This window comes from Scheffersomyces xylosifermentans (assembly GCF_036884685.1).
Source record: "Scheffersomyces xylosifermentans strain CBS 12540 chromosome Unknown RJT20scaffold_8, whole genome shotgun sequence".
Lineage (NCBI taxonomy): Eukaryota > Fungi > Ascomycota > Pichiomycetes > Serinales > Debaryomycetaceae > Scheffersomyces > Scheffersomyces xylosifermentans.
This window is the reverse complement of record NW_027042946.1, coordinates 255478-268293: the sequence shown is the minus strand read 5'-3', so window position 1 is coordinate 268293 and position 12816 is coordinate 255478. Positions and strand designations below refer to the sequence as shown.

Here is a 12816-nt window from a genome sequence, read left to right as displayed (position 1 = left end):
TAAATTCAAACTTTCTGCTCCAATTAGTTCATACTAATCACATGAAATTATTCAAATCTACACCATGCTGCTCGTGAAGGTTAGTGTGGACTTTATTGGGGTTTAATATGGATCATTACTGGCCCCTAGTTTGAATAATAAATGAAAATACTGTATGGTGAGAAGTAATGAATGTGGTGAAATCAAGTTGGTGGTTGTTTATACTAGACAGATAGGAGAGGTGTTAGAAGAGTGGTTATCTGAAAATTTCTGGTAAAAGTAGTAAATGTGGTGAAGTTAAAGTATTGGTAGGTGGTTAGTAGAAGTAATTAGTAGTAGTAGTAATGTGCGGAAGTGTGTTACTGGTTCTATATGATTACTATCCAAGGGCTGAAATATAGTAAAACATTGATTAGTTTTTGCCGTTTATGCGATAGTAACCATAGATAATGGTAGCGAAATGCGTTTGCAACTGTTCATGGATCTATTTAACACATGTATGCTATATGGTGTACGGCATCATATATTGTGTTTGCAGCAATTCCTCAATGGCTGCGAAATTGAGTATTTGCATTTACCTTCTTGCTACTTTTGCTACTAGAACTGGTGGAACGGTGGAATATAAATGATATTTAAAGAGACGACTGTGTGACTCAGATGAACTCCGTACGCCAGTTGACTTCGTCTTGATGTTGATATTAAAGCCTTCCGCAAGTTCTCTCTTGGTATGTATTTACTTTGCCTTTGCTATAGAAAACGGACTTCTACCCAGTCTATATATATATGTAGATCTACAAATTTTCTCCCATACCTGTCGTACCGGTCTTGGTATTTCACCACCACAATATTACTTCAAGAACCTCTTCAATTCAATCATGAGATCATCATGAGACAAATTCTTACCTATGAATACCAATTTGTTTTCCGTAACCCCGTCTATCAAAACACCGCCCTCTATGATATCATATGTATCTCTGACTCCTTGAACTACCCTAACATCTACTTCTTTTTCATTCTTCTTCACCAATAATCCCTTCATTCTATGGATTTCCACAGTCTTGGAGTTTACCGTCGATTCCCAAAGGACATATTGGAGGAATGCTTCAATTTGTTGGAACTGCTCTTCACTGGTAAAGAAATCAAAACTGATCGTAATCGTCTTGATTCTACTGTCATGAAACGAAGATCCACCTTGGAAATTGATTGCCTTCTGTAACTTCTCCACGTTGGCCTCAAAAGAATGAAGGTCGAGAATCTTATCGAGATCTATATCACCAAAACTAGTTGGATGAATAGGAGAACTAAGGTTGATATCTCTTATCCTTTTTGTGATCTCATCTAATTTCTCCTCTGAACCTTCCAAGCGATCTACTTTATTCACCAAAATGGTATCGGCTAATGCTATTTGTAAGTGGGCAGTTGTGATTCCCTCCTTTAATTTGGCTTCCTCCTGGGCAATTTCTTCCTCTGTGAGATCCTCCTTATTCGTGGCCTGAGAGGTTATCAAGTGATTATGTTCCCTATGCCAATGACCTCCAACATCATCCAAACATGTTAGAATGTGCTCAGAATCAACCACAGTGATCACTCCGTCTATATATATGTTTGAAGACAATCCCTGGTCTATCCAGAACATCTTAGCGATGGGAGCAGGATCCGCAATTCCGGTTGTTTCCAATAAAATGTAGTCTATGTGGTCTTTTGAGTTTTCCACCAATTGTTCTATAGCTGCCACTCCGTTATCTTTGACTGTGCAACACAAGCATCCATTTCCAAGATCTAGCCATTCCTGAATGGACTCGTTCTTCTCGGCGTCTTTGATGGTGATGGACTTTTCAATTACAGAGGAATCACCAAACTCATTTAAGATGATGGCGAGACGTTTATTCGATCTTTTTCCGATTTTTTCTAGCAATGTTGATTTGCCCGATCCCAAGTAGCCCGTTATAATGGTAATAGGGATTTTCTTGGTCTTTTCAGCGTCGTTGTCGTTATCATTGAGTGGTACAGAGGCCGGCCCAAGACTACTTTTAGAGAAAGAGCCCAAGTCATCGGTAGCACGAATAGAGTTCAGTTCAGTTCGTGATTCCAAGCCTACCGGAGATGGAGAAGTTATCTTTTCTTCTCCTACCAACTCCGGTACGGAATCCGTTCCTAGGTCCTCGACCAAGTCAGGTATATCATCCATTGCAGCAATTCGGTGGTTGCTAAATATGAAGAGTGCTTAGTAACAAGCTGTAAAAGCAAACATTATTTTAGTGCTGTTTAGAAGGGTGGCAGAGAGGAGTGCAGGAAGATTCGAGGGAACGAAAAATGGGAAGAAAAGTCTCGGAATTCAAGAGATCTTTTGTCGCGTGCCATGTTTGTAGTGTTCTTTGCGACAAACAAATCTTTTATGGGGAGAGAAATAGAATTACTACATGGCATTTAGCGGTGATATCGCAGCTTAATGCTGCGAAAAAACGCAGTGGGAAGTGAAGTATCTGATACTTTTCGCAGTACCAAGTATCTTTTCGCAGCATGTTGCAATATATTAATTATGATTACATGATGTTAACTACGATAAGCGTGGTGTTATGTATGATAAGCATGATGTGAAGGGGAGAGTATAAAAGTATGAGAAATAGGATTAATAAAGAAAAATTGAAGCCATTGTTTTTGTTCTTTTCTGTGTTTTTTTTCAAATCAACCCCGAATGACACGAATGTATTTTTCAGGGCTAGATAGCCTGCAAAGCATTCAAAGCGAGGCAGAGGATATCTTAAAGAAAGTGGCACTCTGTGGAAGGTAAAGATTGACGACCCCAAGATAGCTACCAGATTTGTTTTAGATTCCCATTTATTAAGAATAAAGACAAACAAAGTCCCTGAAGCACCGCAGAATAATAACTTTATTTTTGACGGCAGTGATTCATTTGCTCTAGACGTTGCACCGTCATGGAGGCATTTGGCCTATGGCACCAATAAATTGATTAGAGCTACATTTCAGGAAACAACCAGCGAAAAGTTTAAAGAAATGTATCTTCGTCCACTATTTGCAGTTATTCAAGTAGCTGAGTATCCCCAAAGGCCAATGAATATTGACAGATATGAGTGTAGTCATCCTTCGCACATGGCTTCTACAATAGACGAATGTTTTAAGTCAACTGTTATTTATCCCATTGGCAAATTGTATCGATCAACAGGTAGGGTAGCAAGGCTATTTGGTGACATAAAAATTAGACGGCCACGGAAATCTACCGAAGATGGAATTATTAAGCCAGATATCACTCATTTGAGATGGCCCAAATTTGAAGCAGCACAGGAATTCTGTTGTGGAATTGGCAGTTATATGGAACCAAAGTACGAGTTGAAGGAGGGATTTGAGAAAATGTTAAATGCTATAGAAAAGTTTAAAGACTTGGAAAAGAACGGAAATACAAGTACTACATTATTCAAAGATGGGGATTGGGACCAAGGAATCCTATTTACATTGATCCTAAGAAAATATATATACGAGGCTCTTCTATGTGGCACCAATAGGATTTTTATTTCAGGCTATCAAACTTTTTCAGGATTTTTTACATTCGACGTGGATACTGAAGACGAAACGAAAATAGAATACTTTGTCATAGACGACCCAGAAACAGTGGCAGATGGAATCACCTAAGTGGGGCCATTGCAGGTTTTTTTTATAATAGTGATGTTGTGGCAAGCGAGACAAAATTGAGGATAGCAGAATGGGTACAACGCAGCAATGGACATAGAGTGCCCATCAGACCCACTTGTAAATGTACTTCCTCGTTTAGGAAAGGGAATTTTAAGTGATACAACAAGAATTTGCAATGAAAGAACGTCATCGAAATTAGACACCATTGCAGGAGAGGAACATTCACGGATACAGTTAGCACTGAAACTGAAATACTAACAGGTGGCACTTACTGTAGAATAATTAACAACGCACACAAGCGTTTTCCTGATTTGAACCTTCCTCCTACAGTGTTTGCCAAGGTATACTACCATGACGAGGACTTTTTAAGAGGCGACAGTTAGTTCAAGATGGGTTACTGCCCTCCTGATAAAAGAAAGTACTACAATAAGTTCGTTACAGAGTTTGAAATTAACACAAGAATTGCAAATTCCAAATACGCATCGAATTTCACAAAGCTCTTAGCTTCTGGTTATTGGTACGGTCATCCAGACCGATTCATATATTTGAAAGTCTTGGAGAAGCGATTCCAGCGCTGGATTGGGACTTTGAAGAAGTGCATAGAGTTATTAAGCAGAGATTGCAAGAGCTTCATCTGATCGGTATTTCACATAACGACTTGAGATATGGCAACATTCACGTTTCTCGCACAGGTAATGTTTCTTTAATTGACTTTGGGTTATCTGAAATTACAAACTCAAAGAGAAAGAAGGAAGAAGACTTTAAGACGCTCGATTATCTATGGGATATTAGTGATTCAATGAACGAAGTTAGCTATCCGTTGCCGTGAGAAAAGAGAGCAATAAATCGAAGTAAGATTAATGGAGTATAGGAATGGTTATTGAGACCGTTTGGGATTCTCAGTAAAGGTCCACTTAGTGATGAATATTTAGGTTTCAGTGGAGGTGGAAGAGTTAGTTTAGTTGGTTTTCGAAGAAGTTTTGTGAAAGAATATAAGAAACTATTGAAGAAGGAAACCTTTTGCACAACTAACGAAGTTGACGTTTGACTATTTTCTAGGCACGACCGTAGCTTTCCTTGTATCAGGTTGAGAGTCTAGCTGAGGTAAAATGTATCATTATATCGATTTTCACGCTTTTCTCCATTAGTCTTCCATTTTGCAGCCATTTGGCAAGCATCATATAGCTTCTAATTCACACAGGCAGACAAAGTAGGACTTGCGAGTACCATAATTATCATGCATTTACTTTCTGTCTGTCTTGGTGCTTGTATTTATTGTCGCATTCTATTCTAGACCAGATAAACATATGATATATATATGTTAATACATATATTTATTTGCGACATAACTCTCGACACATAACTATGCTCATAGTTAACACACTTATCAATCTACCACACTCATTCAACTTTCTCTACTTCCATTCTCCATACGACCACAGAAGGACGTGCGATTACCATAATTATCTCGGAGGCAAATAATGGCACTCGCTCACTCATAAATAACTGCTACCATATACACAAATATAGAAAACACTCTCTTCTCTCACCTTTGTTCTCTCCATAGTTAAGCTCTCCTCGCACTGTTAACTGCTTTTGTTCTCACTCGTTTCTTACAGTACACTCTTTTCTTGTACACTATTTTCCTTTCCTTTGTTAAGCAGCGAAAAAAGAGGAGGGCGGCGAATTTACAAAACGCATTTTATTTTAGCCGCTGAATTGACTTTGACTGTCTTGATCTTTTCCACAAGAAGCATACAATCATAGTTAAGTTTGTGTTTTTTTCAGTGGAATCAAAGCTATATCACATCAGAACTTCGGATTGACCACTTTGACGCCTTTTTCGCCCAAAGAAATCCAGAAAAATCGCCCCAATTGACGTTTTCTGTACCCGTTTACAAACACTACAAGAAACAACCAACTCCCAGTGAAAGTAGCTGGAAATCGGTCTAAATACATCCAAAATAACTCATAGAAACACCATAAACCACACCTACATTCACATCACATCATGCCAGGCTTAAGTTTCGACAATTACCAAAGAAATGCCTATCTCACCACCAAGGGTTACGGTACCCCAAAAGCAACTTCCACTGGTACCACTATCGTCGGTTGCAAGTTCAAAGGCGGTGTAGTCATTGCCGCCGATACAAGAGCTACAGCAGGACCCATCGTGGCCGACAAAAACTGTGAAAAATTGCACAGATTGGCCCCTAAGATCTGGTGTGCTGGTGCTGGTACCGCCGCCGACACTGAGATGGTGACCCAATTGATTGCCTCCAACTTGGAGTTGCACGCATTGTCCCAGGACAGACAACCTAGAGTAATCACAGCATTGACGATGTTGAAACAGCACTTGTTCAAATACCAGGGTCACTTGGGAGCATACTTGATTGTTGCTGGTGTGGATCCTACGGGGGCACATCTCTTATCAGTCCAAGCACACGGTTCTACCGATATCGGTAAATACCAATCGCTTGGATCGGGTTCTTTAGCCGCCATGGCTGTTTTGGAAACCCATTTCAAGGAGGATATGACCAAGGAAGAAGCCATGAAATTGTGTGCTGATGCCATTGAACTGGGTATCTGGAACGATTTGGGTTCCGGATCCAATGTGGACTTGTGTGTCATGGAAGTTGGCAAGGACGCCGAATTGCACAGAAACTACTTGACACCCAACGTAAGATCAGAGAAGGCAAGATCGTATAAGTTTGCCAGAGGAACGACAGCTGTGTTGAGAGAGAGCGTGAGGGAGATTTTAGATGTTGAAGAGACTGTGATTACTTTTGGAGGAGATGCCATGGAGGTAGATGCATAGGTTTCAGAGAAAATGATATAGCACCATGAATAAATATTAGTTTAAGACGATTTAAGTGAAGAGTTGGAAGTCATTTAGGAGGCTAATGATATATTTGGCTAGATGTGATTGTCGTAATGATGATGAGAGAGCTGTTTACAAGCGGTTTGTTGGAAGTATTTGAGCATGTGTAGGAAGATGAGTATCGAAAGATAACTTAGTAGGAGATTCGATGCGACACCTATTCGTCCACTTATACTCTCTCGATAAAAGAAATGAAACAATACAAGATAATAGAGATGAAAGCATTGTCAATTGACAATCTATAGCTTCGCTGTGCACTGTAGCAAATACACCGTAAAGACATCCAAACAAATGTAATTTACACCAATTTTTTCCATTTTTCACCTTTTTCGTTTCCTGTGCAATTCTAACTCTGTCTGATATAAGTAACTCTTCGCCAACCCGTTATTAACCTTCCAAACCACCATTCCAGCCTTTAACCAAGAGTACGAACGGTAGCATTATAAGAAGAGTAAAAGGCCCATGCATCAATAACATCAGAAACACATACCGTGCCATTGTACACTGTATTATGAACACACAGCACTGACAATATCCAAATAGTGTATTCTGTGCATAGAGAAGACAGAGACGGATAGATATATAGCCAACCACATAGACATCTAATCCACCACTACGTATCTACATGATATATACGATATGTACTATGTGTAGATAGTGTACATATTGTTTACAGAGAAGAGATATATTTACATGTGCACAAATAGTTATATACATACATAATCATAACAGTATATTCACCATATATCATGGTATATATCATGATACATACAATTTGGACTGTTCCAAGAAATACATAGCCATACACATAGTACACATTGTCATAAGGATTGTTACACCCATTGTCATAAACTTACGTAATCATAGACTTAGACGACACCTATAATTCACCACTATATATCATGGTATGTATCATGTTCTACACTAAACCAACCAAAACCCGAAGTTTCACCCCTTTCAACCCTTTTCCCATCTCTATTATCCAAAGCTATCTCTTTCGATAATTACAGTAAACAATATATCATAGTGACCAATACTCCACCCTAAAGCTATCTCTCACCCATATCACCCAAATCACATAACATCCTACACTCTACACATTCCTTACATACACAACCTTCACATACACTCTTCCTTGACATATGCTGAAGGTTCCACACCCGTGCCGCAGCTTCTAGATTTTTCTACGACGCTTCCATTTACGATTTTTCAGTCGGTTCGGTTCCACGGTTCCACAGGTTTGCTGTGAATGAAGAAGAAAGACAAGTGTTGTGTCGTAGTATTTATATATTCGTAGGTTGATTTGTTGTTGTTCTGTAAATTATAGTTTATTGCAGTTTATATCAGTTCATAGCAGTTCATAGAATTCGTAGCAGCAACACTAAGAAAACCGCTGAAAATTCGCTTATCGTTACCAGTCTTGTCTATCACCAACATATTCGATCTTTAAATCTTTCACAATGGTAGTTAACAACCCAAACAACTGGCACTGGGTCGACAAAAATTGCATTGACTGGACCAAAACCTACTTCAACGACAACTTGGTCGGATTATCCGCCGTCGAATCTCCTAAAAAGGTGGCCATTGACAAGGTTTCGTCCATCGAAGGTGATGTTGAAGTCTCGCAAAGAAAGGGTAAAGTGATCTCGTTATTTGACTTAAAGCTTATCTTGGGATTTTCTGGACAAGTTGAGGAAGGAAAGGAGGTCAAGGGCTCGATTTTAATCCCAGAACTTGCTTACGACTCCAGCGAAGACGACTTACAATTCGAAATCAGCATCTTCAACGAGGATTCAAGCAATGAGGCCATTGCCCCATTCATAAAAGCCAACTTATTGCCTCAATTACGTCAAATCTTAATCAAGTTCGGAGTAGACTTGATCATCACCAATAGTGCTGATATCCAATTGCCTCTGGAAAAGGTTAGCTCTACATTTACCAAGGCTAACCAAGAAGCATCTATTAAGAAAGATGCTGCTTCCAAGGTTTCGTCTGAGACAAAGGCTGCAGCTACTTCAACGGCTACTCCAACCACACAAAAGACCACTTCCGGCGCTTCAATTCCTAGATACAATACTACTACATTGTACTTGGAACCAACATTCAACACTACTGCTGAACAATTGTACATAACTCTTCTTGATGAGGCGAGAATTGCAGCCTGGTCTCGTTCATTCCCAATAATCGAGAAGTTCCCACCATCGGTAGGGTCGGACTACAAGTTTTTCGGGGGATCAGTCAATGGAAAAATCATCAAATTGGTTCCAAATGAACACATTGTCGAATTGTGGAGACTCGATGACTGGAAACTGGGACACTACGCCGAATTGGATATCCAATTGGTCCAAGGAGCCGGAGAGACCAAGATGACAGTCAAATTCACTGGTATTCCTATTGGAGAAGAAGACAGGGTAAGAGGCAACTTTGAAGATTACTACATTAGATCCATCAAGACCACTTTTGGATTTGGTGCTGTGTTGTAGAAGAAGAGGAAACGGAGGTATAGAATAAAGTACTTTGCACCCTTTAATATTTGCTAATCATTTCGAATAAATGCCTTGAGGATGACAAAACTGAATTGCTAGCAATGTAGGAAGTAAAATACGGGCATCGAAGAAAGGTATATTACAGTATGGATAGAATTAGTTAGATGGCCGTAGTTGGAGAATTGAAATTTCACCAGTTGGTTCGACTTTTTGGGCAGATACCGTTTGTATGATGTAGAAGGACTAGACGATTACGCCCAAATGGAAGTATGACTGGGATCCAATCTAATAAATGATCTCATTATGCTCGTTTCTTGGAGAAGAACAGTATGTGCTGACCTAGTAGGACTTCTAACGTATTACTCAGAGCTCAAATCATAGATCAACAACTTTGTAACTGAGAAGCAAGCGTACCTTAGGAGCAACATTAATGTAAAGAGGGGTCCTTACACCAAAGAACGGGATTCAAGGTAATTCAGGCTCTAATAAAATCAGAATCAGAGAGAGGGAAGAGCATAGCAATTAAGACATAATTGCTGTATTTTGTGGGGAAAAGTCATGGGGAGACAAAGGATGTGATTTGAAAAATGAAGTTTCTGTCATTGTTCTTTCTCTATCAGCCTCTATGGTACCTCCAGCAACCTAATAGAAGAGTTCTCTTTCTTTTTGCCAGTGGTCAGAGTTGATGACAGCTATTACGAGCGAAAACGTCCCCGACGATTACAAATATACAAATTTACAAATATGCAACAATACAAATATAACAAATCACAGAAATATAACTAAATATACAAACACTGAAATTTGACAAACGTAGAAATATTCAATTTATCCATCACCGCCATATATCCAACTTCACCACCATCTTTTCACTTGTTCCAAAACTCTTCATCTCTCTAGCCATAAAAAACCAACAATAACTCAACTCAAAATTTTGCACCCTAAATTATTAAATTGACAAATTAATAAATTAAATAAAGAACAAAAGAATAAATCTCTATTCTGTTTTTGGGCAAGCAACCCTCGCTATCTTTTGATCCGGCGTTTAGCCGCGAGTTTTTTCTTGTTTCTGGAAGTTTTACGTTTAATTTCCCGCTGGGAATGGATTCTGGAAATCACTGCCTAATCGAGGCATAATTGGCAGTGAGCGGTGCGCAGTGAGCAGCGGTAAGCGGTGAGAGCGATGAGCGGAGTGAGACTTCAGCCCGCGAGATTTCAGCCCCAACGGCTTTCGTGGTAGAATCTCTCGCTATCTTGTCGCTGTGTTGTCACTGAGTGTTCTGTCTGGATGCGATTGAGAGAGAGAGAGAGAGAGAGAGAGAGAGAGAGAGAGAGAGAGAGGCAGTTTTCACACTGGTGTGAATTCGAAGTAGCTATCGTTCAAAAGTGTCAGTAATAACAACGACGTCAGCATCTCTCAGCATCTCAGTCAGAAAGCGTTCTGGCGAAATACTTGCGGGTAGAATACAGTGAATTACAGCAATACTCATTATTCATATACTATTGATTTACCAGTTTACTCTCATTAATATTTCTGTCTTTGCTTATTATTGTTGTTTTTTGTCTTTTCAACTGTTGTCTTTCACTCCATGACTAGATGACTAGATGACACCACTTCACCATCCAATCTCATCCGTCCCATTTCTCTCGCTACAGATAATTTTCTGCTCATCAAGTTTCCTTTTTCTCTCTAACAAATTTTCTCTAATCTGTCACTGTAACTAGTAATATATTCTTTTCCATGGCTCAATATTTAATACTAAATTCCCGATACCCACTCTCACTGATTACCCACTCTCACTATTTTTCCCACTCTCACTATTTTTCCCACTCTAACTAATTCCTCTCGCTATCTCCCTCACTAATTCCTCTCGCTATCTCTCTCACTATCTCCCTCATTATCTCAACCTCTCCCTCTCCACCACCTCTCACTATAAAAATAGCGACGATTCTCAATTTGGAATTTTTTTTTGGCTGTCAAAATTTGGGATTTCTTAATTTCTCTTTCACTTTTCATACCACTACTTCTTTCTCATTGAAGTCTACAAAGTGTCATTTTACAAACGAATCATCGTTGAAAACTACAATAATGTCCGAGTCTACTGTTGGTAAAGTACGTGTCACAAGAAAAACCGCCGTTTGTTACCGTGAAAACCCATGCAATTCGGGCTCTATTTAAGGGGCAGTATTGGATCATTGGTGGGGAAGTCAGTTTTAGCACCCTTGTCGTTACGGGTGAAAATCGAATCGAGAAATACCGTAGCGGTTATGGAAAGGTGCTAGTATGACAATTGGCTGCAAAAACGAGTTAGAACTCTCCCTTTTAATGTCAATTGATGTTCTTCATCGTTGGTGAAAATGGGAACATCGTCGTCATTGTCATCGTCGATTTGAGCCGAGCCGATTTCGGGTGGTGATATCGATGAAGAATGAAGATGTGATAATGCCAATTCTAAGAAGTTAAGCTGAAAATTACCAATATCCATGCCTTGAAATTACCAAATAACTTCATACTAACCATTCATATAGACTATCAAGTGCAGAGCTGCTGTTGCTTGGGAAGCAGGCAAGCCATTGTCTATCGAAGAAATCGAGGTTTTACCTCCAAGAGCTCATGAAGTCCGTATTAAGATCTTACACACCGGTGTCTGCCACACTGACGCCTACACCTTGAGTGGTGTCGACCCAGAAGGTGCTTTCCCAGTCGTTTTGGGACACGAGGGTGCTGGTATCGTTGAGTCCATCGGTGAAGGTGTCACTTCCGTTAAGGTCGGCGACTCTGTCATTGCTCTCTACACCCCAGAGTGTAAGGAGTGTAAGTTCTGTAAGTCCGGAAAGACCAACTTGTGTGGTAAGATCAGAGCAACCCAAGGTAAGGGTGTTATGCCAGACGGAACTTCCAGATTGAGATGCAAGGGCCAAGATTTGCTCCATTTCATGGGTTGCTCCACCTTCTCGGAGTACACTGTTGTAGCTGACATCTCTGTTGTCGCTGTCAACCCAGAGGCTAAGCCAGACAGAACCTGTTTGTTGGGTTGCGGTATCACCACTGGTTACGGTGCTGCTACTATCACCGCCAATGTCCAAGCAGGTGACAACGTCGCTGTTTTCGGTGCCGGTTGTGTTGGTTTGTCTGTAGTCCAAGGAGCTCTCCAAAGAAAGGCTGCTAAGATCATTGTGGTCGACATCAACGACAAGAAGAAGGAATGGGCCGAGAAGTTTGGTGCCACCGACTTCGTCAACCCAACCACCTTGCCAAAGGATGTATCTATCGTAGACAAGTTGATTGAAATGACCGACGGTGGATGCGACTACACCTTCGACTGTACTGGTAATGTAGACGTCATGAGAAACGCTTTGGAAGCTTGTCACAAGGGTTGGGGTACTTCTGTTATCATTGGTGTCGCTGCTGCTGGTAAGGAAATCTCTACTAGACCATTCCAATTGGTTACCGGTAGAGTATGGAAGGGTGCTGCCTTCGGTGGTGTCAAGGGTAGATCTCAATTACCAGGCATAGTCGAGGACTACATGGCCGGTAAGTTAAAGGTCGATGATTTCATCACCCACAGACACCCATTGGAGAACATTAACACCGCCTTCGATGACATGCACAAGGGTGACTGTATTAGAGCTGTGATTGACTACTAAAGCCAGCAGCCAGCACAGACTAACGCCAAACTCTAGTATGTAAAGTGTATATATTAATCAAGTAAAAGACATCTTCAATAGTCCATAACTTCGTGTTCTAAATAGTCTTTTCTTTGTGCTGGGCGCAATAAATCATGGCGTTATAAAGACTATGAAAGTGTTGTAGAGAATTTA

General features: G+C 40.2%; 5 protein-coding genes across 5 annotated transcripts; 4 read left to right on the top strand and 1 right to left on the bottom strand. All coding sequences in view use genetic code 12, as the record gives it.

Moving 5' to 3' along the window:
* Positions 1 to 513: 513 nt before the first annotated feature.
* Positions 514 to 2193, bottom strand: RJT20DRAFT_131084 (uncharacterized protein). Its single transcript, XM_064917925.1, has one exon. It carries the CDS (start codon positions 2165 to 2167, stop codon positions 827 to 829), a length of 1341 nt encoding a protein of 446 aa, XP_064771798.1. The 5' UTR covers positions 2168 to 2193; the 3' UTR covers positions 514 to 826.
* A 481-nt stretch (positions 2194 to 2674) lies between these two features.
* Positions 2675 to 4456, top strand: RJT20DRAFT_146755 (uncharacterized protein; the record flags this gene model as incomplete). The annotated part of the gene is made up of 6 exons (XM_064918880.1): positions 2675 to 2749; positions 2773 to 3606; positions 3697 to 3812; positions 3866 to 4005; positions 4069 to 4149; positions 4188 to 4456. The coding sequence occupies 6 exons, from the start codon at positions 2675 to 2677 to the stop codon at positions 4454 to 4456; spliced, it is 1515 nt and encodes a 504-aa protein (XP_064771797.1).
* Positions 4457 to 5638: 1182 nt separating this feature from the next.
* On the top strand, positions 5639 to 6445 carry PUP1 (proteasome core particle subunit beta 2; the record flags this gene model as incomplete). Its single annotated transcript, XM_064918879.1, has 1 exon — positions 5639 to 6445. One exon carries the CDS (start codon positions 5639 to 5641, stop codon positions 6443 to 6445), a length of 807 nt encoding a protein of 268 aa, XP_064771796.1.
* Positions 6446 to 7968: 1523 nt separating this feature from the next.
* AHA1 (Aha1p) lies at positions 7969 to 8991 on the top strand (the record flags this gene model as incomplete). Its single annotated transcript, XM_064918878.1, has 1 exon — positions 7969 to 8991. One exon carries the CDS (start codon positions 7969 to 7971, stop codon positions 8989 to 8991), a length of 1023 nt encoding a protein of 340 aa, XP_064771795.1.
* A 2092-nt stretch (positions 8992 to 11083) lies between these two features.
* FDH3 (bifunctional alcohol dehydrogenase/S-(hydroxymethyl)glutathione dehydrogenase) lies at positions 11084 to 12815 on the top strand (the record flags this gene model as incomplete). Its single annotated transcript, XM_064918978.1, has 2 exons — positions 11084 to 11107; positions 11524 to 12815. 2 exons carry the CDS (start codon positions 11084 to 11086, stop codon positions 12640 to 12642), a joined length of 1143 nt encoding a protein of 380 aa, XP_064771794.1. The 3' UTR covers positions 12643 to 12815.
* Between the last annotated feature and the right edge of the window lies 1 nt (position 12816).